The 24,999-nt window shown below is 41.9% G+C and overlaps 1 protein-coding gene across 5 annotated transcripts in view; it reads left to right on the top strand.

Moving 5' to 3' along the window:
• GPHN (gephyrin) overlaps nt 1–24,999 on the top strand; it is a 327,486-nt gene that overhangs the window by 244,983 nt on the left and 57,504 nt on the right. For 3 of the 5 annotated variants that reach the window (XM_078767069.1, XM_078767066.1, XM_078767060.1), the window contains exons 14-17: nt 6,803–6,861; nt 7,025–7,178; nt 7,308–7,429; nt 21,765–21,852. In XM_078767069.1, coding sequence (XP_078623195.1) covers nt 6,803–6,861; nt 7,025–7,178; nt 7,308–7,429; nt 21,765–21,852 — 423 coding nt within the window. Of the gene's footprint in view, nt 1–5,887; nt 6,074–6,802; nt 6,862–7,024; nt 7,179–7,307; nt 7,430–21,764; nt 21,853–24,999 lie in introns of all 5 variants that reach the window. The other 2 variants (XM_078767054.1, XM_068133735.2) reach the window with 1 other exon arrangement.

The raw sequence follows: 24,999 nt of genomic DNA, 5'->3' as shown, positions 1-24,999 counted from the left end.
CTTTGTATTCCATCTCGGTTATGCAACTATAGAAATGCTTCTGATTGGAGGCGTAGATAAGGTCAGGAACATCTCCCCGGACCTATCTCAAGCATATGACACCGTCTGGCATCCTGGACTGCTTGCCAAGCTTCCTGTCTGTGGCTCCTTCATACCTGGTTTTCTGACTTATATCAGTATAACATTCTTCTCTCCTCTCCTATTGAAGGCCGGAGTGCCCCATTGCAGTTTGGGACTCAGTCCTGTTCCTCATCTCCAGAAACACCCTCTCCGAGGCTCTGGAAAACCCTGCCTTCCATTTTGCAGATGACTCCAGAATGTGTTATACAATGCGCTATCCATATGACAGGAAGACAGCATTTGTTTCACTCTCTACTGATCCAGAATTGATTAGATGTTGGTCTGACAAAGGCAAGATGTCTTTCAATCCTGGTAAGTTTCAGTCTTACACTGTTTGAAGGATCATCAAACAAAACATGTACCCATATACAGTATATCCATGGTTAACAACTGGAATAGGTTCAGTTTCAAGAACCTCCAGGCCTCATTATCAGCCATTACCTCTCCTGAGTTGACCACATAATAAATCTAACATTCTGAAACACTCATTCTCCCATTAACCCATTCCTGGTTAAATCCCAAAATCTAGACCTACTGTCCACCTGCACTTTGTTCCTCTTTTTTTGTTTTTGCAACTGCCTTATTGTGGCTGTTCAATCCCATTCTTCCCTCCAGGGCTTCAACCAAGCGGTGCACCACTACCTCATGTCATCCTCCATTCATACCTGCACTTTTTTCTCCCTCCATTAACCAAGCTGTTATCCCTACCCCCTTGCAGGTTGTTGTGTTTCGTACCCTCCTCTCTCTTTTCCTGTTTGTTGATCCCCTTGCTTGTTTTGTCGGTGCATTGAGTCTAGATCTGAGTATAGATCTTGTATAAAAACCTATTTTGCACCTGGGAATGTTGTTAGCAAATGCCTAATTGACTGCATGGGATTCAATTCTGAACTTACCCCACTGGATACATCACTACTGAAGTGTGGCTGTGCCACTGAAGCAGTGCCCATGCATGATATTCGGCCAGGAATTTGTATGATTTTCGGGTACTGGTGATAACTCGTCACCTCTTCCCAAAATACACCACACGGTCTTTAATATCGACTAAATAATGCAGGCAGACGAGACACACAGTTTTATAATGTCCATTCATGGGACGACGCACACAGTGTCATTCTTGAAGACTGGGCGAGCTATTGCCGGCATCATGAACAAATTACAATTCCTCCTCTGACCTATAGGGGGCACTGCATCAATAATTATGTCCATTAAAGAAGAAGAAGACTTTAGAAAACAAAGAAAATTGATTCACTTTTTTTTTTTTAGTAATCATAATTTTCGGCTGATGATTTAACTGCCAATATTCAGCACGTTTATTGTGGTGGAACGTATACTAGCATTTGCCTTTAGAATCATGAACCAGGTTTCTGACTTAATGTTTGTTTCAGGCAGGTAAAATGCCATTTAATAACAGCGCTATTTACCTTATTTGAAAATATTTAGTCATGAAGTGTTTTCCTCTAATTAGAATGAAGCGCTATGTCTTGCTGGTGAAGGCGTGTCAATTTGTATTTTTATTTGCATCAATTTTCAAAGTTGCTTTTGTTTATTTATCTAATCGTCACTTCTTGTTTTTTCCCTATTATTTTCACTTTTCACCCAGTCCCCTTGGCTTTTAACCCCTGAACCCTGACCCTCAACCCCTTATCAGCCCCTATTAGACTTGATCCGAAACGGGGGCTTATGGATTGGGTCTTGTCCCGTCCGTCCGTCCGTGCGTCCGCAACCATATCTCGGAAATGTATTGACCGATTTTATTCATACTTGGCACAAAGACAACACATTATGGTATACATTACATATGCACATCATTTTGTTATGCGATTCGATCAAAGATGGCCGACTGACGGCCTTCCAGTTGTAACAACCCCGATGTTAAACACGTCCTCAACCATTTCTCGGACATGCATTTACCAATGTTATTCAAATTGGCAAACGGATAATGAATGATGGCTTACATATGCACATCATTTTCTCCGAGATCAGATCCAATATGGCCGACTGGCAGCCATTTTGTTACTTAAATGTGTCCTGAACCATTTTTCAACATGCATGGTCCGATTTCGTTCAAACTTGGCACAAGCACAGGACATGATGGCATACACATGTACCTCACTTTATTTTGTGATCCGATCAAAGATGGCTGACTGGTAGACTGGCGGCCGTTTTAGTTGTAAAGAAAACCCAATATTGACCACGTCCTCAAACATTTCTGGGACATGCATTTACCGATATTGTTCAAAGTTGGCACACAGATAATGAATGATGGCTTACATATGACGCGTCATTTCTTTTCAATATCAGAATCAAGGTGGCCGACTGGCAGGGCACAGCATGGATAATCTATTTTGTTACTTAAACGTGTCTCCAACCATTTTTTGACATGCATGGACCAATTTTGTTCAAACTTGGCACAAAGACAATACATGAGAGTATACATATGCAGAAGATTTTGTTTTGTAATCCGACCAAAGATGGCTAACTGGCGGCCTTTAACTCTGTACAGAAAAATTACTAAACCATGGGGGCTATGACATTTTATGTCTTTTTCTTCCTTTTTCAAAATCGGTTATTCTCATCTCCATGTGCTAAAGGCTTAGAAACCCAAGTGACAAGAAGGATGTGTTTACTGGTAGCTGGAATGCTGAAATGTCATCGGCTAAACAAGCTGGAATGCTGAAATGTCATCGGCTAAACAAGCTGGAATGCTGAAATGTCATCGGCTAAACAAGCTGGAATGCTGAAATGTCATCGGCTAAACAAGCTGGAATGCTGAAATGTCATCGGCTAAACAAGCTGGAATGCTGAAATGTCATCGGCTAAACAAGCTGGAATGCTGAAATGTCATCGGCTAAACAAGCTGGAATGCTGAAATGTCATCGGCTAAACAAGCTGGAATGCTGAAATGTCATCGGCTAAACAAGCTGGAATGCTGAAATGTCATCGGCTAAACAAGCTGGAATGCTGAAATGTCATCGGCTAAACAAGCTGGAATGCTGAAATGTCATCGGCTAAACAAGCTGGAATGCTGAAATGTCATCGGCTAAACAAGCTGGAATGCTGAAATGTCATCGGCTAAACAAGCTGGAATGCTGAAATGTCATCGGCTAAACAAGCTGGAATGCTGAAATGTCATCGGCTAAACAAGCTGGAATGCTGAAATGTCATCGGCTAAACAAGCTGGAATGCTGAAATGTCATCGGCTAAACAAGCTGGAATGCTGAAAAAACCTACCAACAGCAAGCTGCTCACGGAGCTATAAAAAGAGGCACACACAAGACAATATAATAAAAGGAAAACAAGAAAGCACACATCTGCCTAAACCAGAACAGGGCACAGCATGGATAATTTATGGAATGGCTCTAATACAAATGAGCAACAAACCTGATGTGTCTACTTTTGGTGAGCTGTGAGAACACCTGTTCCAGCTAATATGCAGTGGCTCAGTACCAAATGTTTATTCATGTGGATGTTGTTTTCAATAAATACGATCCAGAGGAATCTGTTAAAGCCTTTGGATGAGCATGACGACAGAAGGTCGCACTCGGATTTTGAGCCATCAAACAAACACCACTTCCTTAACAGTGGGATAAATACATGAGTAATCCCAAGAACAAGCCAAATTTCACTGCCTGTCTAAGCAAGAACTGGGTTCAACTACCGAACACAAATCTACAACCTCGTCAGGTTTTTTATGGATGGAGGATTTGAAGATAAAGAAGAAACACAGATGGTGAGGAATGGAAGAGTGCGGTAACTAAAGTATCACAGCTGCAAGAAGACCATTGAGCAGACACGTGATTGATATTACTTGCTGCCAATGCAACGGACGAATGTACTAATATAATCATTTGCTTGATTTTCATACACTTAGGTTGCCGTTCTTTGCATATACTTCAGCTCCGACCTTAAAGCAGAACTGGATGTTACAAACAGGGGTCAAGGAAAGATCAAAACGTATCCAAGTAAGCAAGATGTCTGAGAGACTCTGTTTGAAGTTGTGTCACTTGTTACTGTGTCAAGTGGTTGTGATTCAACAAGTGGCGTCAGTAGAAAGAACAAGACAATGCCATAGGAAATTGTTGTGCAAGACCTTAACGAATACACAGCACTGAATGATGTAGCAATGCGCTCTATGTCAGAAATGAACTTTAGGAAAGAGTTGAATCATTCATAGCTGCACTTTATGTGAACAAAGCTGAAGAGTGAATGCTCTTACCTAATGCCTGCTCTTCCAGAAGAAAAAAAAACCTTCTCTTTCACTAACAAAAGACCGTAAGGGTAGCGAAATATCAAACGTACCTATGGAGAAATGCTTCCGTGGCTAAGCCACACATTCCATCACCCTTTGGCAATGGCTGGCATAATGATCATCGTGTGATGCTGCCCACTCTCATGACAGTTCCCTGCTCCTCATTTGTTATTGGTGTTTATAAGGTGTAGCTGCACAAAATGCTGCAAAACAAACTAAATATGCTGTGCATGTAAACGAGAACGGCACTCAGGAGCGAGCACACCTCCACCTGGTTGGCCATATATCACTCAATGGTGAAGAATCACTTTAAAAAAATTATACTAGCCGGATCCGGATCTCACCAAAATTGAATCGATTCTTCCTTTTCACACACACAACCGGTCCACCAAATTTCGTCCAAATCCGTCCTCTCTCTCTCTCTGGTATAATTTTGTATAATTTTACAATTTTCTAATGATAATCATGACATCATAGGTCACGTGGTTCGGCCGCCATCTTTGAAAAACCGAAAAACTTTGCACCTCTATATCTCCGAAAGCGCTCCATAGAAAAAATTGAGACATGGCTCATTGTAAAGAACTCTCCATGGGGAATAAAAGATGTTAATGATGATGTCATAGGTGCCTCCATTATGACGTCATCATTCGACAAGTACAAAACTTCATCCGATCAAGATGAAATTAATTTAGCATAATCTAGGCATAAATTAGTTTAGAAAACAAATAATGATGACGTCATCGGTCACGTGTTTCGGCCGCCATATTTGTTTTAACACAAAAGCCTTAAAAACCACTGAAAATACATCCTGGCGAGGGTTTGCAATCTCCGATTGCTCTTTCTTGTTAATATTTGTTATTCAGACGTTGGCCTGTTTTGTGTTCCCTCGTAAACGTACACCTGTTGGTGAGAACCCCGGTTCAATTCCATAAAATTTGTTGATTTGTCCATTGTCTACTAATGTCCTTGCAATTCCTGTAAGTGTACACTGGTATTTATTAATGTCCTTGCCATGTATGTGATATAGGCCCTATCTACAAAGTTTGTTTCCAGCCTCCAAGCCAGACCTGTACAAAATAACTGGTGCATGCTTTGCCTGCGGTCTTTTATCATTGGTGTTGTTTTGTATAATTCTGCATTGAATTTAGTTGCTCATGCAGGAGCATGAGATTTGTGCAATAAAATTAAAAAAAACAGGCACATGCTGTCAATCAAGCCGCCATTTTTTCCATATGGTGCAAACTGAACTTTTATCAACTAACAAGACCTTCATCTTCAGCGGGTTGGAGTACATCTCTCCCATTTTGGCTGGTGCCCCTGCCTCACCTTGCACTGCTTGATGTCGTACAAACCAAGGCCTTCAAAATCATTGGAATTGCCCGCAATGAAGCTGAGTCTCTGGGCCTGTTACTCTTGCATTGCAGACAGGTTGGTGGTCTCTCCGTCTTCTACCGCCTCCTTATTAGTCTTCCACCCTCTGACCTTTCCTTGCTCTGTCACCCACCCTTTTCCCCCCAGGTTTTTGCAGAGTGCACATGGTCTGCCAGCAACCCTCTTCTGGTGAAACTACCAAAATCCAGGCTCACTGCTCATTTCCACTCATTCATTCCTCTTTCTTCCCCGCCTGTGGTATCAACTTCCTCAGTCTGTTCAGTCTCATTCTTCCCTTCGAAGCTTCAAGACAGCAGTTCACCACCTCCGCAGGTCATCCCCCATCCATACTCATGATCTTTTGTTCCATTTCTGTTTCATCCCCACTTTCCCCTTCCTCGTCTTGCTGTGTTTGTCTGTGCATCTAGCTTGTTCCCCCATCCACCATCCCCTTACCCCCTCCTTGGTCTCATTCTGCCCCTTCCCAATTCTTGCTCCAATGGTCCCTCTGTTGTGTCCTTCTACCCTGCTGTTGGTGTGTTTCCCCCCTTTCCACTTTGCTTTCCTTGTTCTATTATGTTCCGGTCCATTCTTTGTTTTTTCTCTTTCGCGAGCCTCCACTTTGTAGACACAATATCGGTCATTTTTCCAGATGGTGCAAAGTATGCTTTATTTTATCATTTTTAAAAAACGATTAGAACAATGTGCATTGTGCATGCTTTGAACCAGGACAGCATTTTTTCATATATAGCAAGGTGCACAGTGTTTAATTAACAAGGGGAGGTGGCTCTACTGTAATCACACAATTACATCTCCGACATCTGCAATCACTACATCATCCTTGTACCTGACTTGTACCTGACTTCCACCAATTTTTCTCTTTTGCTGTTGATCCTTTAATGTTACATTTATTTCCACTTAAAATGAGATTGATCGACCTTTCATGAACTCTCACACTGCAAAACCTCATCTAATCTGCACCACCAATTTTCGCATAGTTTCCTCGTGTATATTCCATTTTTACATCCCCCCCCCCCTTTGAAACTGATTGTGCCCTGATAGGGAACAGAAGAACTGGAAGTACGGGTTCTCATCCAAGCCAGACCCGGACAAGATATCCGGTACAAGCTTGCCTGCTGTTTATTGCCATTATTGTTGGGGTTGTTGTCATGTATTGTTCGGAATTAAAGATAGTATCTGGTGCATTTCATTGAAGTCACTTGATATCGCACGAGGCCCAGTTCCTAACAGCCGTAGGGCGGCATTCATGGGGCTGCCTCTCAGGTGCATCGGTCATGACATAAAACGTGGAGAGTGCGTTTTAGCCAAAGGAACACACATGGGACCTTCAGAAGTTGGTCTACTCGCCACACTCGGTGCTATTGATGTGGACGTGCACAAATTTCCTGTCATTGCTGTCATGGCCACAGGAAATGAGGTGAGTCATTGGGCCTTCTCAGCTAAGGCCTGCATTTCCTACATGTGGGATTTCATAGCCTTATATTGTTTCTGTTTGTAACCCTCTCCATTTTAACTTTCACTACCACGTTGCCTCTCCCCCTCTCAGCTATTGCCACCCGAGGAAAGTTTGCAGCCGGGAAAGGTGCGGGACAGCAGCCGTGCCACACTTCTTTCTGTCATCCAGGAGCACGGGTACCCAACTATAGACCTTGGCATCGTCGGCGACAAGTGAGGGTTCAGGAACAGTGATAAGCTGTCCCAGTTCACTTTTATTGCACATGGTATTTTTTTAAGACAGTTGTTTAACAACAGTATTTGTGTCCCCAAACCAAAGAGTTGGTTATGAGGATACTAAATCCACTCAATTTGTGAAACGAAAGAAGCCGCGACTGGGGATTATATCTTTCAACATTTTGTACACCGCTCCTTTCCTCTGCCATCTCCAGGCATTGCAAAACGTCATTGCCGGGCACCGAAGGGGGCTTGGCAGTGACGCACGCTGAAAGGGAGTACTCAGTTTTCACTCTGGTTGTTGTACACCGCACCTTTCCTATGCCATCTCCATTCTCCAGGCATTGCAAAACGTCATTGCCGGGCACCGAAGGGGGCTCGGCAGTGACGCACGCTGAAAGGGAGTACTCAGTTTTCACCCTGGTTGTTGTACACCGCACCTTTCCTATGCCATCTCCATTCTCCAGGCATTGCAAATCGTCATTGCCGGGCACCGAAGGGGGCTCGGCAGTGACGCACGCTGAAAGGGAGTACTCAGTTTTCACTCTGGTTGTTTGTTGTACGCCGCACCTTTCCTATGCCATCTCCAGGCATTGCAAATCATCATTGCCGGGCACCGAAGGGGGCTCGGCAGTGACGCACGCTGAAAGGGAGTACTCAGTTTTCACTCTGTTTGTTTGTTGTACACCGCACCTTTCCTATGCCATCTCCAGGCATTGCAAATCGGCATTGCTCGGCACCGAAGGGGGCTCGGCAGTGACGCACGCTGAAAGGGAGTACTCAGTTTTCACTCTGGTTGGTTGTTTGTTTGTTTGTTTGTTTGTTTTCTTTCTTGGTTGTTTGTTTGTCCGGGCGATATCTCAGCCATCCTTTGAGCTAGGAAGCTGAAATTTCGGCACAGTAGTGAGCAAGTCCTTTGTCAAAAACAGTATTTTTTGTTTTTTGATTAATCAATTAATTGAGGAGTTATTTAATTATTAGTGATTAATTAAGTACTTATTTAATTAATCAAATTTCCTTTCTCTTCTGACCATTAACTCAGGCACCTTTTGAGTTAGGAAGCTGATATTTGGACATGCCAATGACCAGGTGATTTGGCTGCAAAGGCTATTTTTGATTTATTAATTAATCAATTAATCAATCGATTAATTATTTAATTATTCGATTAATGACTAAAAAAAAATTTTTTTTTAGTTACAGATTCTGATGAAATGGTGGTGGTTTCTGTGTTCTATGACCAAATTGATTGATAATTTAATTTTTGAATGATTATTATTTCTTTATTTTCATTATTAATCATTTATTTATTTTCATTATTAATCATTTATTTATTTTCTTTCTCATTTGGCCAATATCTCAGGCACCTTTTGAGCTCGGAAGCTAATATTTGGACATGAGTGACCAAGTGACGTGGCTATCAAGGATATTTTTGATTTATGTACATATATATTTTCTTTATGTAGTTTTATTGAGGATATTTTTGATTTATTGATTAATCAATGAATCAATTAATCGATTAATTATTTAATTATTCGATTAATTACTTTAAAATTTAAAAAAACAGTTACAGATTCTGATGAAATGGTGGTGGTTTATGTGTTCTGTGACCGAATTGATTGATAATTTAATTTTTTAATGATTATTATTTATTTATTTTCATTATCAATCATTTATTTATTTTCTTTCTCATTTGGCCAATATCTCAGGCACCTTTTGAGCTGGGAAGCTAATACTTGGACATGACAGTGACCAAGTGATGTGGCTATCAAGGATATTTTTGATTTATTGATTAAACATTTAATCGATTAATTATTTATTGATTAATTGATTAATTATTTATTGATTAATCAATTAATTATTTGATTTTTTATTAATGACTTATTTAATTAAATTTCTAAAAGATACATCTTCGGATGAAGCACTAGTGGTTTAGTTATGCGAATTGGCCAATTGATTAAGAAAATATTTTGTGATAATCTTTTATTGATTTTAATTATACAATGAATCAATCAATTAGTGTACACCTCTCCCTCCCAATGCAGCCTCTATGAGCTGCACTGTGGTATTGCTGGGCGCCGGAGGCGACCCGGCAATGCCGCGCTGTAGGATATTTAATTATTTGGCATGGGGGCGGTGTACTTTGAATGTATGTGTACTTGTTTTTCTCTTTTTGTGGACAGAAATCTAGACGCAGGGAAGAGTTAAACGACAGATGGCACAGCACTCTCCCAAACTGACAGAAATTGAAGGGAAACACGGAGAGAATGCATCACACATGACACATAAATGACAGAAAAGAAAGGGCGTGAGGGGGATGAACTCAGTAAGAGTAGAAGGTGTAGTGGTTTACATGTGGAAAAAGCATGAGATGATGATTAGCAGCACTTTGAAGGACTGGAGGGAGTGGTACGAGACAATAGACACAGGAAGTCCATTGAACAGATGAGAGAATAGAGGGATCATAATAATTCCCTTACAAAGACTTTAAAAAGGAGGAGGCCATTCGGCCTGCACTACGGTTACCAACATATACTTATTAGTCGCCTGCACGGAAGGGACTATAGGTTTGCTCTGTCTGTCTGTCCATCCATCCCACCTGTGGTTTTCTGCACTTTTTCCATACTCTCTAACATATTCAGCTGAAACTTTGTGCATGGCTATATTACTCTGTACTTGTGAAGTGAAAAGCAGGGATCGGCAATCGGTTGCCTATGTGTGGCATACGTGCGTGTGTACAGTCACGTGAAAAAGTAAGTACACCCCATGTAAAGTTTTGACTTTTTCAACATATTTCAACATACAGCTATTTGATCCTCATTTCAACAATATTGATAGATAAAGGTGATATAATATAACAAATATCATGAAACATTTACATTTTGTAATCCATTGTACAATTTAAATACACATAGACGCAAATTTCGAATGTGGAAAAAGTAAGTACACCCCTACATTTATCACTCATTCAAATACCTAAAATTAGAATCAGGTGCACCAGCTCAGGTGCAAATGATTAAAACATCGTTAGAGAGGATCTTGGAGGAACCTGTCTTATCTAAACCTCAGACATTTAGTTTGGTTTGCTCTTTGTTGTTGAAGTGTGCGGCGTCACCATGCCTAAATCAAAAGAGCTCTCTGAGGCCTTCAGAAAGAAGGTTATAGATGCCTACGAGTCTGGGAAGGGATTTAAAAAGATCTCCAAACAATTTGAAATCAATCACTTGACTGTGCGGAAGATCATCTACAAGTGGAGAAGATTCCAAACAACTGCCAACTTGTTCAGGCCAGGTCGCCCCATCAAGTTCAGCCCGAGAGCAGACCGCAAGATGCTGAAAGAAGTCTTTAAGAACCCCAGAATGTCATCACGGGACCTACAGGTAGCTGTTACCACAGTTGATGTCAAAGTGCACGAGTCTACCATTAGAAAGAGGCTACACAAATTCGATCTACATGAGAGGTGTGCCAGGAGGAAACCTTTGCTGTCCAGAAAGAACATCAGGGCAAGACTAAAGTTTGCCAATGAACACCTCGGCAAAGACCAGCACTTCTGGAACAATGTGCTCTGGACAGATGAGTCAAAGGTAGAGCTATTTGGCCACAGTGCCAGAAGACATGTTTGGCGAAAACCAAAGACAGCATTTCACCACAAGAACCTGATACCAACTGTAAAGCATGGTGGTGGAAATATTATGATTTTGGGCAGCTTTGCTGCATCAGGGCCTGGGCAGCTCACCATCATAGAATCCACTATGAATTCTTCATTGTACCAGAGGGTGCTTGAGGATAATGTGAGGCCATCTGTCGGAAAGTTGAAGCTCAACCGAAGATGGACCTTGCAACATGACAATGACCCTAAACATACCAGTAAATCCACCAAGGAATGGCTGAAAAGAAAGAAATGGAGGGTTCTGGAATGGCCAAGTCAAAGCCCGGATCTAAATCCCATCGAGATGTTGTGGGGGGATTTGAAACGAGCTGTGCATGCAAGAAACCCCTCAAACATCGCACAGCTGAAAGAATTCTGCATGGAGGAGTGGGCAAAAATTTCTCCCAGTGGATGTCAGAGACTGTTAGACAGTTATAAGAAAGGCCTACGTGAGGTTGTTTCTGCCAAAGGGGGCAATACCATCTATTAGAGCCAAGGGTGTACTTACTTTTTCCACAATCGAAATTTGCATTTATGTTTATTTAAATTATACAATGGACTACAAAATGTAAATGTTTCATGATATTTGTTATATTATATCACCTTTATCTATCAATATTGTTGAAATGAAGATCAAATAGCTGTATGTTGAAATATGTTGAAAAAGTCAAAACTTTACATGGGGTGTACTAATTTTTCACGTGACTGTACGTGTCTGCATTTTTTAAATTCTTTTTCTCGGCAACCGTTGTTCCGATCGACACAAAATTTAACCATGGGAATGCCTCCGCCTGTAGATTTTTTCATTCATAATTATGACATAATAGGTCATGTGGTGCAGGTGCCATCATGGAAATAACGAAAAACGTTGCACCTCTATACCTCTGAAACCGCTCAATGGAAAAAATTGAAACATGGCTCATTGTAAAGAACTCCGCATGTGGAATAAGATGTGTTAATGATGATGTCATCAGTACCTTAATTATGACATAATTTGACAAGTACAAAGCTTGATCTGATCAGTATGAAAAAAATTTATCTGCAACTGTTAGTCCGATGGACACGAACTTTTGACCATAGGAGCGCCCCCTCCTGTAGAATTTTTAATGATAATTATGACGTCATAGGTCACGTGGCACAGGTGCCATCTTGAAAAATCGAAAAATGCTGCACCTCTATATCTCCGAAAGTGCTCCATGGAAGAAATTGAAAGATGGTGCGTTGTCAAGTACTCCCCATGGGGAATAAGATATGTTAGTGATGATGTCATCGGTACCTTAATTATGACGTCATAATTCGACAAGTACAACGCTTGATCCGATCAGTATGAAATTTTGTTTCTCTGCGATTGTTGGTTCGATTGACATGAAATTGCCACCATAGGAGCGCCTCCTCTTGCATAATATTTTAATGATAATTATGACATCATCGGTCACGTGACACAGGCGCTATCATGGAAAACCCCAAAAACGTTGCACCTCTATATCTCTGAAACCGTTCAATGGAAAAAATTTAAACGTGGCTCATTGTAAAGAACTCCGTATGGGGAACAAGTGTTGTTAACGATGACGTCATTGGTGCCTTAATTATGATGTCATAAATCGACAGGGATAATGCTTAGTCTGATTAGTTTGAAATTTATTGAGCACGATCTTCGCAACAATTATATTAGAGAATATACATTTATGATGTCATAGCTCACATGGTCTGGCAGCCATATTGAATCAAACAAAAATACCCTTCAAAAACAGAATAGTTGGCTCGCACCAAGTTGACTGCGCAGGTTAAGTATTCTATGAATATCATCTACAGTAGTTATGATAAGCTACAGAACATGTTTGCGTTTCGGGGCATTTCGCCAATTTTTCACGGAGTTTTGCTCTTTGTGAACTTAGAAAATATCACATATTGTACGTGAGTCAATTTTCAGCTGCTCTGATTTCACCCCGCTGCTTTATATCCATTGGCTAGACAGCTGGCCTGACTCCACTCCAAATGAAGCAGCATAGATCGGCAGGCCTCAGACCTTAGGCCAGTGCAATTGGAATGATCCCAGGTATATAACCACGATGTATTACACGTGATAAGCTGTACACGTGTTTTTGCTTCATGTATCTACATTGGGTTTTTTTTTGGCAACGAACGCGGCATTATATACCGCCCAAATAAAGGTATGTGTTTACTGGTGCGAGATTTTCCAGACTTTTTCCCCTTACCCTTTAATATATTGAACTGAAACCTGGTAGGGGTCATGTATTTCCTCTTGTTTGTCCATGTTTTCTCCTTTTTAAATGTTGAAAGTCAAGCAAGGAAGCAGCACCTGTAATTTTTAAAGTCTTTGGTACGACTCAGCCACGATTCAAAACACACACCGACTGCCTAGAGTCGGAGCAGACACTCCAACCATGACGCCACCGAGGTTGGGGAAGGAATGGAGGTGATAATTTACACCTTAGAATTGGAGAGGGATAACCAGGTGTGGGTGGGATTCTGGAAGAACACACGTACCCTGTGTAGGTTGGGGGAGGACAGAAGGGAGCGACAGCAGCAAAGTCAGAAGTGAGGCACTAGAAACATGAGAGTCTACCATCCTCCAGCAGTGTGCAAGAAGTGGGTGTCCTGCTGAGATATGTGAATAGCATGGAGAGCTTTGAACTCGATTGTCTTCAGGGAGCAAAATGATTAGTAGCTGCACTAGCCCAGAGTGGTGAGTCATACCCCATGACACTTTGGATTAAGACCTTATACATTATAATGAGCTCTCTGAACAGCTAAGAATGGACATAGCTCTATGAAAAATACCAGGTGTTTGCCTCTTTAGTAGCCAGTTTGGTGATGTGGTTTGCCCAAGACAGGTTGTTCCCATCAATTGGGTTAGCCTTTCAAGTGGAAATCAAACCACTAATTAACAGTTCTTTTAAGTCAATTGAAGGACCATCAATGTCAAATAAAAATTGGTCCTCGACCTATTTTTCACAGAGTACACAAATTCCAGTCATGTAGGGGTTGGTTTGAACACCTATTCTTTACACAAAAAATACCTGTTACTTCTTTGCGTGCTCGATAGAAGTACAGGTATATGCAAAGTCAGAGGACAAATAATGGATTGATGTACAAGATATTTGCAGCTTTTGCAAGTCTTACAAAATTCCGTCCGAGAAAAGATAGTTGGCATATTGAGCATGTTAATGAAAAATACAAATCCATGGCACTAAAAAGAGATTTTAAAACACACTTAAGGCAGAATAGCTATATATGTGGGCCGTACCAAAAGTCACGAGCATCAGTGGATTCCACGCGTTTGTGCCAAAATAGTAGAACACGTTATTAGCAACATCTATCCATCTATCACAGGCTCAGCGCATGCACACCACTGGTGTTCCCACAATCCATTGTGACAAAATGGCTGTGAACGACATCGTTTCGCCAATGTGCAGTGATTGAATTCCTCGTGAAGGAGAACGACGGGTATGTAGAAAAGTCAGGTATACAGAGGTGCCAGCAGTATCAGAAGGTGGGTGAAACAGTTCAACTTCAATTTCTAGCCGACGAAAGCTGCATACAGGAACCATGAAAAGCTACACGAGGTAAGCCTTTTGCTGTTTCAAATTCTGCAGCTGTAAAACATTCACAAGTAGTACATACATTACAATCCCAATGCTACATACCCCCTCATGGGTACCACCAACGTTCCTAAGCATGTACCACGTGCATTGTCAATAGCGGTCAACATATAAATGAAAATGAGACCCAATCACGTCTCTCACCTGTAACTGGAGTGAATAACCAATCAGCTCTCACCTAATAAATTACCCCAGGTTAGTAGGATTATAAATAAAATAACCTCCCGTGCTCCGAAATCGCAGCCACCTCGGTAAAAGACGCATCATCAACGGCAGTAAACTTCCGAATTTTTTTTCTCCAACCTTTAAAAACCTTTGTTTTCTTTTAATTAAATTATATTCTCGAACACTGTAGAACACGAATCATCTTATTTACACTTTCAAAAAGTTTTCGTTTATCAGTATTGAACAAAATATTATGTCATTTTACATCATCTCGACCAATCAAATTTGCTGCTCGCAGACCAGACCCTACCCATGTCTTTTTTTCAAGACTTTTCCCCCTTTTTTGAGGAAAGGTGTTCCATGAACTCTCTATTTCTCTAATTTCTAATTATCCAATAAATCAGAGGAAGCTGTGGAAGGTGAGGCTGGCTCTAACCGCCTTACCTATTCTAACCTTAGCATTCTACTCACTTTCTTCCAGAATTAAAAATCCCCATATATACATAAACCAAAACACTTTTTGCACACATACAACCCACACATACATGATTTTCAATTTTCCATACATACTTCCCATCTAAATGACGTACCATGTCCCCTAGTGAATGTCATCTGCTCCGGCTCATCAGCTGAGCCAATATCCAATTTTGAATCTACTCTAACCAATTTTACAGGCTCCATGCTCTTCCTCACATGGATAAAGATGCATGTGACTGAGTGGAACCTTCATGTTGACCACAATAAACAACATATACAATAGCCCTGTCAAGGCCATGGCATTTCCTTTACCTAATGGGGTCAACTAACTGGGCAGCAAGAAGTCCTAAAATGAGGTGAAGATGTGACAGTGTGGTGTCCACAGAGCAAAATAAAGTCCCACTTCGAGGGAAATCATGGGGCTCCCCATCCATCTCACCTCTAAGCACTGCAACAGCTCCTTCGCTTGTGTTATCACAAGAGGAAGTCACCTAATGGCCCTCTTTGGCCTTCCCTGTTCATCAGGGATTCGCCTATCCCAAGCTGCCCATCCTCCATGCATTCCCATCTCCAGTGACTTTCTGGAGCAAAGAGAGGGGAGGCGTGGTGGAGGTGCACATTCCACACTCTCCTTGTGAGCTCGATCCACCTGCAAACACGTATACAACCTCCCCACTCACATGTCTTACATCACAATTTTCCTTCCCCAGCTGCCAATTGTTTCCACTAACACCCGCCATACTACAAGATATGCATGTTCCTAGCATGGCTTACACATTTAAAAAAACACAAGAAGGATATTATTCTTTATTTCACACACATCACGTTTCATCGATGACAATTTTATTCCATACATTTTTGCCCTTTCCACTTGGTCCAAGTGCTGGCCTTCATGGCCAATCTTGCTCATCAACCATACCAATTTCTCGACTCACCTACATCTATCTATAATTCCAGCAATCTCTGTGTGTCTGTCTGTGTGTTTGTCTGTGACCGCTGTTTCTCGACAACCACGGGTCCGATATACTTGAAACTTGCCAGGTATATTGCTGGGGACCCGAGGATGTGCCTTTTCAAGGTTTGTAATTAATCGGACAAGTACCTACCGAGCTATGTCCAAAAAACGCTTCAACCAATCAGAGAGCAGCGAGCTATCACGTGTGCCGAACCGTTAATGCAATGCAAGCGTTAATGCGTTAATGCAAGGCTTTTCTTTTTTTCCCTCTTCTCTTTCTACTTTTCCTTGCGATTAAATTGCAAACAGCCAAAATACGTTGGCGCTAATTGAATAATTGGCCATTAACACTAAAATAATCGTAACTGCGATATGCCAACTTCCGGACAGTGCAGCCTTCCATGTTGTTGTTGTTTGCAGCAGCTGTTTGCAGCAAGGCAAGGCTTTTCTTTTTTTCCCTCTTCTCTTTCTACTTTTCCTTGCGATTAAATTGCAAAAAGCCAAAATACGTTGGCGATAATTGAATAAATGGGCATTAATAGATAGATAGATAGATATGCGATATGCGAACTTCCGGACAGTGTGCGCGTTACGAGCTGACCGCCATTACGGTACGTAATTCGATTTCTTATGCGCATTATTTCTCCCAATTCAGTCAGAGCGAAGGGCGGAAGCGAAGAGCGTTGTTATTTTTTGTTTACGGGCGTACGGGCGGGGTAGAGCGTACGGGTAGCGTTTTTTTTTTTTTTGGGCAAGGAACGGGCACCCACGTACGGGCAATGCCCTAGTTCTCCCAAAGCAAATAATGGCGAGTCACTGAAAAAAGGTAAATTTTGCTTCCATTTTCCCAAATCACGAGGGATGTCGGTCCACACCAGTAGCGCATGTTGCAACCATTATGGTGAACTAGGTCTCACTACTGGTCAACACCAGTAGCGAGACCTAGTCCACCAAGCCAATGAATCCCAGGGCTCTTGCCCCAAACTGAGAGCCTAGTAAATCACAGCAGATCATATGTGCAAGATTATGTGGGCTCATCTGGGGCTTACCCAATCATGCTCTCAATTTTGGAACATAACATTGCACAGATGCTCTCGTTAGTCCTCCGGTGGCATTTTCCACCCCCGGTCATCGCGGGTGGCCCATGTCTTTATTGACAGCCTAGCACTGTGGGTTGCCACATGCTGGGCTGTCCCAGAGTCTCAGGGAGAGACTGCTGAACCACCTGTCTGGCCGTCATCAATAACGACACCAAGTCACAGCCCAGCCACTCCTGACCTTTGTGGTCCTCACAGCCACACCAATCACTGTTGAACAGGAGGGCCCACCTTGGAACCCTGCCCCAGGAGACTAACCCCCATGAGCCTCAGATCATAACTCAGGTTGACCCCTAAGGAGTTGGAGAGCCCCATGGCACCACCAGCCAACTATCCATGAGGATGGCCAAATCCAACCTTGTGGCTGGGCCACACGTCAACATTCTGTCAGGCCAGCCCCATGGCTACCTGACATATCGGGATTTACCAGGGGGTATTGTCCCATGGGGCTGGCAAAACTAGCCCACCATGGTCCGAATTCAGACTGGGGACAATGTCCCTCCAAGGCCATTCCAATTTTTTTTTTTTAATGTCTCAGGTACCCAATTACGGCTGCGAGCATTGGTTGCAAAGTTCTTGTGTCCTTGTCCTCATATCCACTGCTGGTCATCAGCCTCCTGCTATTCTTTCCATTTCGGATTGCCAGGTGGAGCCTATACAGTGGCCTGCAAAAGTATTCACCGCCTTCCAAAGTTTTCACATTTTGATGCCACCTAAGCTTATTTCATGATGCTTTTAAATCAAACTTAATATATAGAGTCTTCACAAACTACTCCAAAGTAATGAAGCGCAAGAATGCAGACAAAATGTGAATAAGTTAGATTAACAGAGAAAATCAGATGATTCTCAGTTGCATAGTATTCAAACACTTTGCCTAATTAACTCTAAATCACTGCAGGAGCAAATTATTTGTTTGAAAAGTGACAAAATCAGTGTAATAGTTTTCACCTGTATGTAATCAGTGGTTTAACTTAAAATTAAGCTGCCCCACTTATATAAGGAGTTTTAAGGTGCAACTCACTTGGTCAACCAACAGGGCAAACATGAAGACAAAGGAGCTTTCCAAAGAAGTCAGACATAAAGTGGTGGAGAAGCACTGTTCAGGAGAGGGTTCTAAGAGGATTTCAAAGTCACTCATTATCACTTTGAGTATGATGAAATCCAACATTAAGAAGTGGAAGACGTATCATATCACCCCGACTCAACCCATATCGGGTCTCCCAGCCAAACTCAGCAGCCATGCAAGCAGGAAACTGGTTCGGGATATCACTGTAAATCCAACAGTCTTTGAAAGATTTATATGGCTCTATGTCTGAGATGGGGATCAGTGTTCATCAATCAACAATATCCCGTTCCCTTCACAAATATGGCCTCAATGGACAGGTGGAAAGAAAGAAGCCATTACTGAAAAAGGCGCATCTAAAAGCTTGAATGGAGTTTGTGAAAAAGCATCATAATGATACTGCAGGTATATGGAGAAATGTTTTGTGGTCAACCAAGACAAAAATTGAACTTTTTGGTCTGAATTCAAAGCGTTATGTCTGGCGCAACCTTAACACTGTACATCGCCCAGTCAACACCATCGCTAATTTCAAACATGGTGGTGGCAGCATCATGTTAGGGGGCTGCTTTTCATCAGCAGGGACTGGCAAGCTTGTCAGGATAGAAGGAACAATGGACGGTGCAAAGTACAGGAGAATCCTTGATGAAAACCTGCTTGAGACGGCCATGAATCTGAAACTGGGTAGGAGATTCACATTTCAGCAGGAAACCTGACTTGAACCCAAATGAACATTTATTTTCGAGACTTGAAGATTGCAGTCCATCGATGATCCCCATCAAACTTGGCAGAACTAGATCAATTTTCACATGAAAAATGGGCAAGGATTTCACCATCTCAAAGCTGGTAGAGACCGACCCAAAAAGAATCCTAATAGTCATTGCTGCAAAATATGTGCTTCAATCAAGCACTGACCAAACTTTTACAACCAATGAATTTTGATTTATACATGTTTTTAGCAGCACCAGTATTGGTTGTTGTTGTTTTACTTTTTAGGACGTGACGTCATCTCGGTTGCACCTTGGTTGCTCACATGTTCTTCCTCTTCACTTTCTGATTTCCATGGACTCTCCAAGTGTCATTTCCATTGACTCTGTGTGTTTTGCTTGAGCTCCCAATAAAACGCGAGCTGTTCACAGAAACGGCATGCTGTGTGTGATCCGATGGATTGAGAACACAATAAGGTCTATCTCAGATTACCGGCGCAGGTATTCCTGACACTGTAACTGTAACAAATCTACTTCAACTGTAACAGTGTTTCGTTTGATTTCTTCAGTTATGAATAAAAAAGTTAATTTGGAAAAAAATTTGCTATATAATTCGGAATTCATCTAAATGTGGCATTTTTGGTAGGGGGTGAATACTTTTGCTCACCTGTGTACTTCTTGGAAAATTCTAATCTGGCCTTTCTATTTTTGGTGATGAGAGGTTTGCATCATGCGGTGTAGCCTTTGTAATTCTGCTGTCGAAGTGATACTTTCACCCCTGCATTCTGGAGGTTGTTGGTGATGTCACTGTCAGTTGTTTTAGAGTTTTTCTTCACAGCTCTGATGATTTTTCTGTCATCAACTGCAGTTGTTTTCCTTGGCCAACTTGGCCATTGTCTATTGCTAAATACACGAGGGCCGAGGGGTTTCTTTCTTTTTCAAGATATTTCAAATTGTTGTATTTGCCATACCCAATTTTGTGATATGGTTCTAAGTGAATTATTCTGTTCTTTCAGCTTCCAAATTTCTTGATTTTTCTTTCATAGACAGTTCTCTGGTCTCCATGTTGGTTTATGCCCACTGACTCCCAAGGCAAAATCAAAGGCTAATACCAACACTCGACATTCACAGCTCTTATGTGTGAATGATCAATGCAATAAGAAACACCTGAGCAGCAACAAACACCTGTCAGTCATCTGTTCTAATCTTATGCTCACCTAAAATGGGGGGACTGAACATAAAAAGTGTTATTGTTCTGCAATGGTAAAACATATATGCATGGAAATACCAATAAATAAAAGTTGTCTTTCTGTACTCTTGCCTCATATTCATCTTTTGATCTCAAATCCAAATTTCTTGTGTATATCTTACTATAATTCACCAAATGTCCGTCCGTCCGTCTGTCTGTCTGTCTGTTCGAAGGTACCGTAAAAACTGCTGAACCGATCGCAACGATATTTTGGGTGGATAATCCTTGGATCTCCAGGAGTAAAATAGGCTATTTTTTCCCCCCAATTTCAGCTTTAGTCTCCAGCATTCTCAGGTTTGGACTCCCGCATAACATTCGCATTCGCATAACGTTCATTGTGACGATGTTTTCATTGTGACGATGTTGTTTTCCCGGGTGCCGCACAAACGGCTGCACCGATCGAACTCGGTGACCTCGGACAAAGACCTTTTATAAGGACACGGGTTGAATCCTTGCTTGAGAGAATTCTAACCCATTTCAACTGAAGGAAACACGTATTGGGAGTACATACGACATAGCAATTGTGAACACGATTATCGATCACAATTCACGATCACGATCATAGTGTATCGATCACTGTGGGACATTTGGTGAATTATAGTAAGATACTGTTTAGATTTTGATGATTTGTGTGTGATATGATTTAACGGATGTTTATATGAATCGTTTAAAATAAAAAAAAGCCTTCAATTTCTGATATTTTACCTTTTCATTTGGGCCTCCCAATTGAAGCCCCGCCCGTAGGGCGGGTACCGTTGCTGGTAGCAATAATAATAAACTTGACTTGGCTATTCCAATACCTATGGAGGGCACTGTATCAGATTTGAAACTTAAAATTGAATCACGAGTCAAAGGTAGTGCCAAATGGAGCAATTTCACTTCGGCGTAGGTGTGGGAGAGACCATGTGATATCAGTGGGCTGCAGCGTTGAAGGACTGGATGGGAGAGCATGAGATGCCAGACATAAGCTGTCAATCCTACAGGTCGAAGAAAATAGGCATGAAGTTTTACCTTGTGCAGCGTATCAAGGTCTGTGTTTTTGAAAAAAAAACCATATGCAACCCATGAGAACTAGGGATTAGTGGATCTAAGAGAAGGCAAAAAATGCCTGCAAGACCACCAACCTGTCTGGGGTCAGCGAAAGAGTTGCATGTTGTTTATTGTGTCAGTGCCCTTTGTCTCCCTGAACAAATGAACAAATATATAAAGTGCAGATGATTTACCTGATAATTACTTGAATTAGTGTCAGAGTTATTGCTATTTCTTGTGATGTTTTGAATTAGCAGTTGCTGTGATTGGGCATATTTGTTACTCATTAAAAGTTTATCACCACTTCTTCTTTTTTTTCTTCAGCCCAGACGATCTGCTAACAGCACTCAATGAAGGCATTGCCCACGCAGACGTGATTGTTGCTTCTGGAGGGGTTTCTCTGGGAGACAAGGTGAGGGACATTTCATCTATGCCATCTCCTCAACCGCCAAATGTTCCCGCAACTTCACATTGTTTTCTTATCACTTCCACGTTCATGTTTATTTCTTCTTGTTCATTTGCACAAAGCAAGACCTCACGCGAGTCGTAAAATTGTATCCCTGCCTTGAGAATCAATGTTTCTCCCAGTGTTAATTATACCTCTTTGGGCAGTTATTACACCTTCTCTTCTTTGCATCATTGGTCAGTTTCAAAACTTTGCCAAGCACGAAAACTTTCGGTGGAATATTCTGGAGTGATGGAGTCGTGTTGGCACTTGCCTGTATTGAAAATTCTCCACGAGCTTTATTGTGCTTGGGATCTTGAAGACAATCCAGGACTGTTACCTCTTTTGATCATTGTCCATCACAAATGTTGCCTTGTCATTTTAAATGCTGAAAAATTGAATTTCATGTTCCATTAAGGAGTTGTCAAGAACACTCATGGAAAAGCAGGTTTGATGAATACTGCCAATTGTGCGATGTTGAATACTGAAAGGTACTGAAGCGTGTCAGCACATATTGGCTATCTTTGGAAACGGCCATAAACGGAACATTAAAACATGAATTCCCAGCTCTGCAGAGCAACTTTAAGTCAGAGGAAAAGAAAGAAGCAAGATTCTAAGAACTGGAAGGGCTTTACTAATGCTAATGACAAAGGTATATTTACTGCTGTTCTTCAGTGTGTTGCTAGACTTCACACATTTCAACAGTTTACACCAAGGGAAGACCTATGCTTGTTTTTCTTTCTATAACTCCAAATGGACAAATTAATGATGAAACTGTTTGAAAATGTTCGTCAAAACGAATGTCCTGCAAAGAAAAATTCCACTATAATTCGAGAACTGTCTGTTTGTGTGTTTGACTTCCACACACTCCTGAATCGCGAGATGGAATGAGTTGTAAACTCGCCTTACTTGGGTAATAGGCCTACATGGGAAGGTTTTATATGGTTAAAAAAATATATATATCGTCTGGGGGTTCAGGGTTGCGGGAGGACCCCAATTCTAGTAAAGGTGGGGAGTGAGACTGTTATGGGAATTTACCTACAGACCAGGTGTATCCTGTATCGTACTGTACGTACGACTGCTGTTATAGCTCGCATATATGACAAAATGCAGCTTTCTCAAACAGGGAAAGTCAGCTGCTTGATTCATCATTTTTATTGGCCTTACAACAAAACAACTTCTCATTCAGTTGGAGAAAGATGAAATTACACCATTGCATAAGAAGTATCTTGGTGCCATTTTGGTATTATATAGAGAAGTCTGTGAATATGCACTCAGCTAATTCTCCTAAAATTATCCAGTTGTGGAGCCTGGTGTTGGCTTTGGGTGCCGGCTTGGGATCCCAGGATCCAGGATCCTGGGTTTGAATCCTGGTCGATCGCTGAATTAACGCCAAGGGGGTTGACTCAGCCTGTCATCCTTCTGAGGTCGGAAAATTGAGTACCTGTTCACTGATTATTCCCTGTGTGTCGCAAGAGGCGACTAACAGGGTTGGCGGCAGGAAGGGCATCCGGCCATAAAACATTGCTTCAAAAAGGGGACCATGGTGCCCAAAAAATGCCAACCCCTGCTCTGCGGGAAAAATGACCTCGAAAGGTGGTTTATCCAGTCCTGGAAAATTATATCTTCATATACTTCCAACAGTTTGGGTTTGTTGTTGTTTCTTGGGTTTGTTGATCTGGAGAAAGCATTCGATAGGGTTCCACGTGAAGTAGTGACATGGGCATTGAGGAAGTTAGGAGTGGAGGAATGGTTGATAAGAGTAGTGATGGCAATGTACAAAAGAGCGCGCACAGCTGTAAGGATGAAGGACGGGAACCGTGGTGAGTTTGAGGTGAACGTGTGAGTGCATCACGGGTCGGTACTAAGTCCACCACTATTTGTAGCTGTAATGGAAGTGCTGGCTCAGAACGTAAAGGAGGGTTTACCGTGGGAGTTGTTGTGTGCAGATGATCTGGTGTTGATTGCAGAAAGTATGGATGGACTGAAGGAGAAGATGAACAATTGGAAGGAATGTATGGAGACAAAAGGTCTGAAGGTGAATATCGGAAAAACGAAGGTGATGGCAAGTGGTAAAGCATGTGGTGAGGTGGAAAGAACTGGGAAGTGGCCGTATGCTGTGTGCAGGAAGGGTGTCGGAGTGAATTCCATTCAATGTACAATGTGCGCTGAGTGGGTTCATCAAAAATGTAGTGGTTTGAGAGGGTCATTAACCAGTGTGGCAGCTACATTCAAGTGCAAGGTGTGCACAGAGGGAGCTGCAGATGGAGGAAATGTTGAGTTGGATCTTGGAGACGGCGTGAAGCTGGAAGGTGTGAAAACATTTTGTTACCTTGGAGACATGCTGAATGGAGATGGTGGATCAGACTCGGCAACGGTTGCTCGAGTGAGATGTGCATGGAAGAAGTTTCGGGAACTGAGTGGCGTGCTGACGAGGAGGGGAGTGTCGTTGAAGCTGAAGGGAAAGGTGTATGCTGCATGTGTGAGAAGTGTTATGATTTATGGGAGTGAGACATGGGTAATGAACGTAGAGCAGCAACGAAGGCTGGAAAGGGTGGAAATGCGAATGGTTCGGTGGATGTGTGGATTATCGTTGAGAGAGAGGAAGACAAATGACTAATTGCGAAAGATGATGGGAATAGAGCATGTGATGGATGCTGTGAAGAGAAACAGGTTGAGATGGTTTGGTCATGTGTTGAGGAAGGATGAAAGTGACTGGTTGAGAAGAGTGATGGAAATGAATGTAGAAGGAAGTAGAGGACGGGGAAGACCGAGAAAGACTTGGCTAAAGATGGTCGAAGAAGAAATGCAGGCAAGGGGGTTTACAAGGGGAGATGCAGAAAATAGGGCAAAATGGAGAAGATTGTCATGGGGACCGCAAGGCTAACCCCCGCTATTGCAGGGAAAATGGCCTTAAAATGCCTGTTCTTGTTGTTGTTGTATATACTTCCAACAGAAAGAGTCATGTGACTTTTCAAATGCTGAGTATTTTGCCACAAGCTATCAGTCCCATTTCAAGTTTAACCCAACAGAAATGGATAAAATAAACGCCCAGAGTTTGTCGAGTACCAGCTGATGGATACTCACTCAACAGATATATTAAGTTCCTGGTGG

Source organism: Myxine glutinosa, chromosome 1, assembly GCF_964187855.1.
Source record: "Myxine glutinosa chromosome 1, kmMyxGlut1.1, whole genome shotgun sequence".
Classification (NCBI taxonomy): Eukaryota; Metazoa; Chordata; class Myxini; order Myxiniformes; family Myxinidae; genus Myxine; species Myxine glutinosa.
Note: the sequence above shows the minus strand (reverse complement) of the source record. Positions and strands in the feature narration are given on the sequence as shown.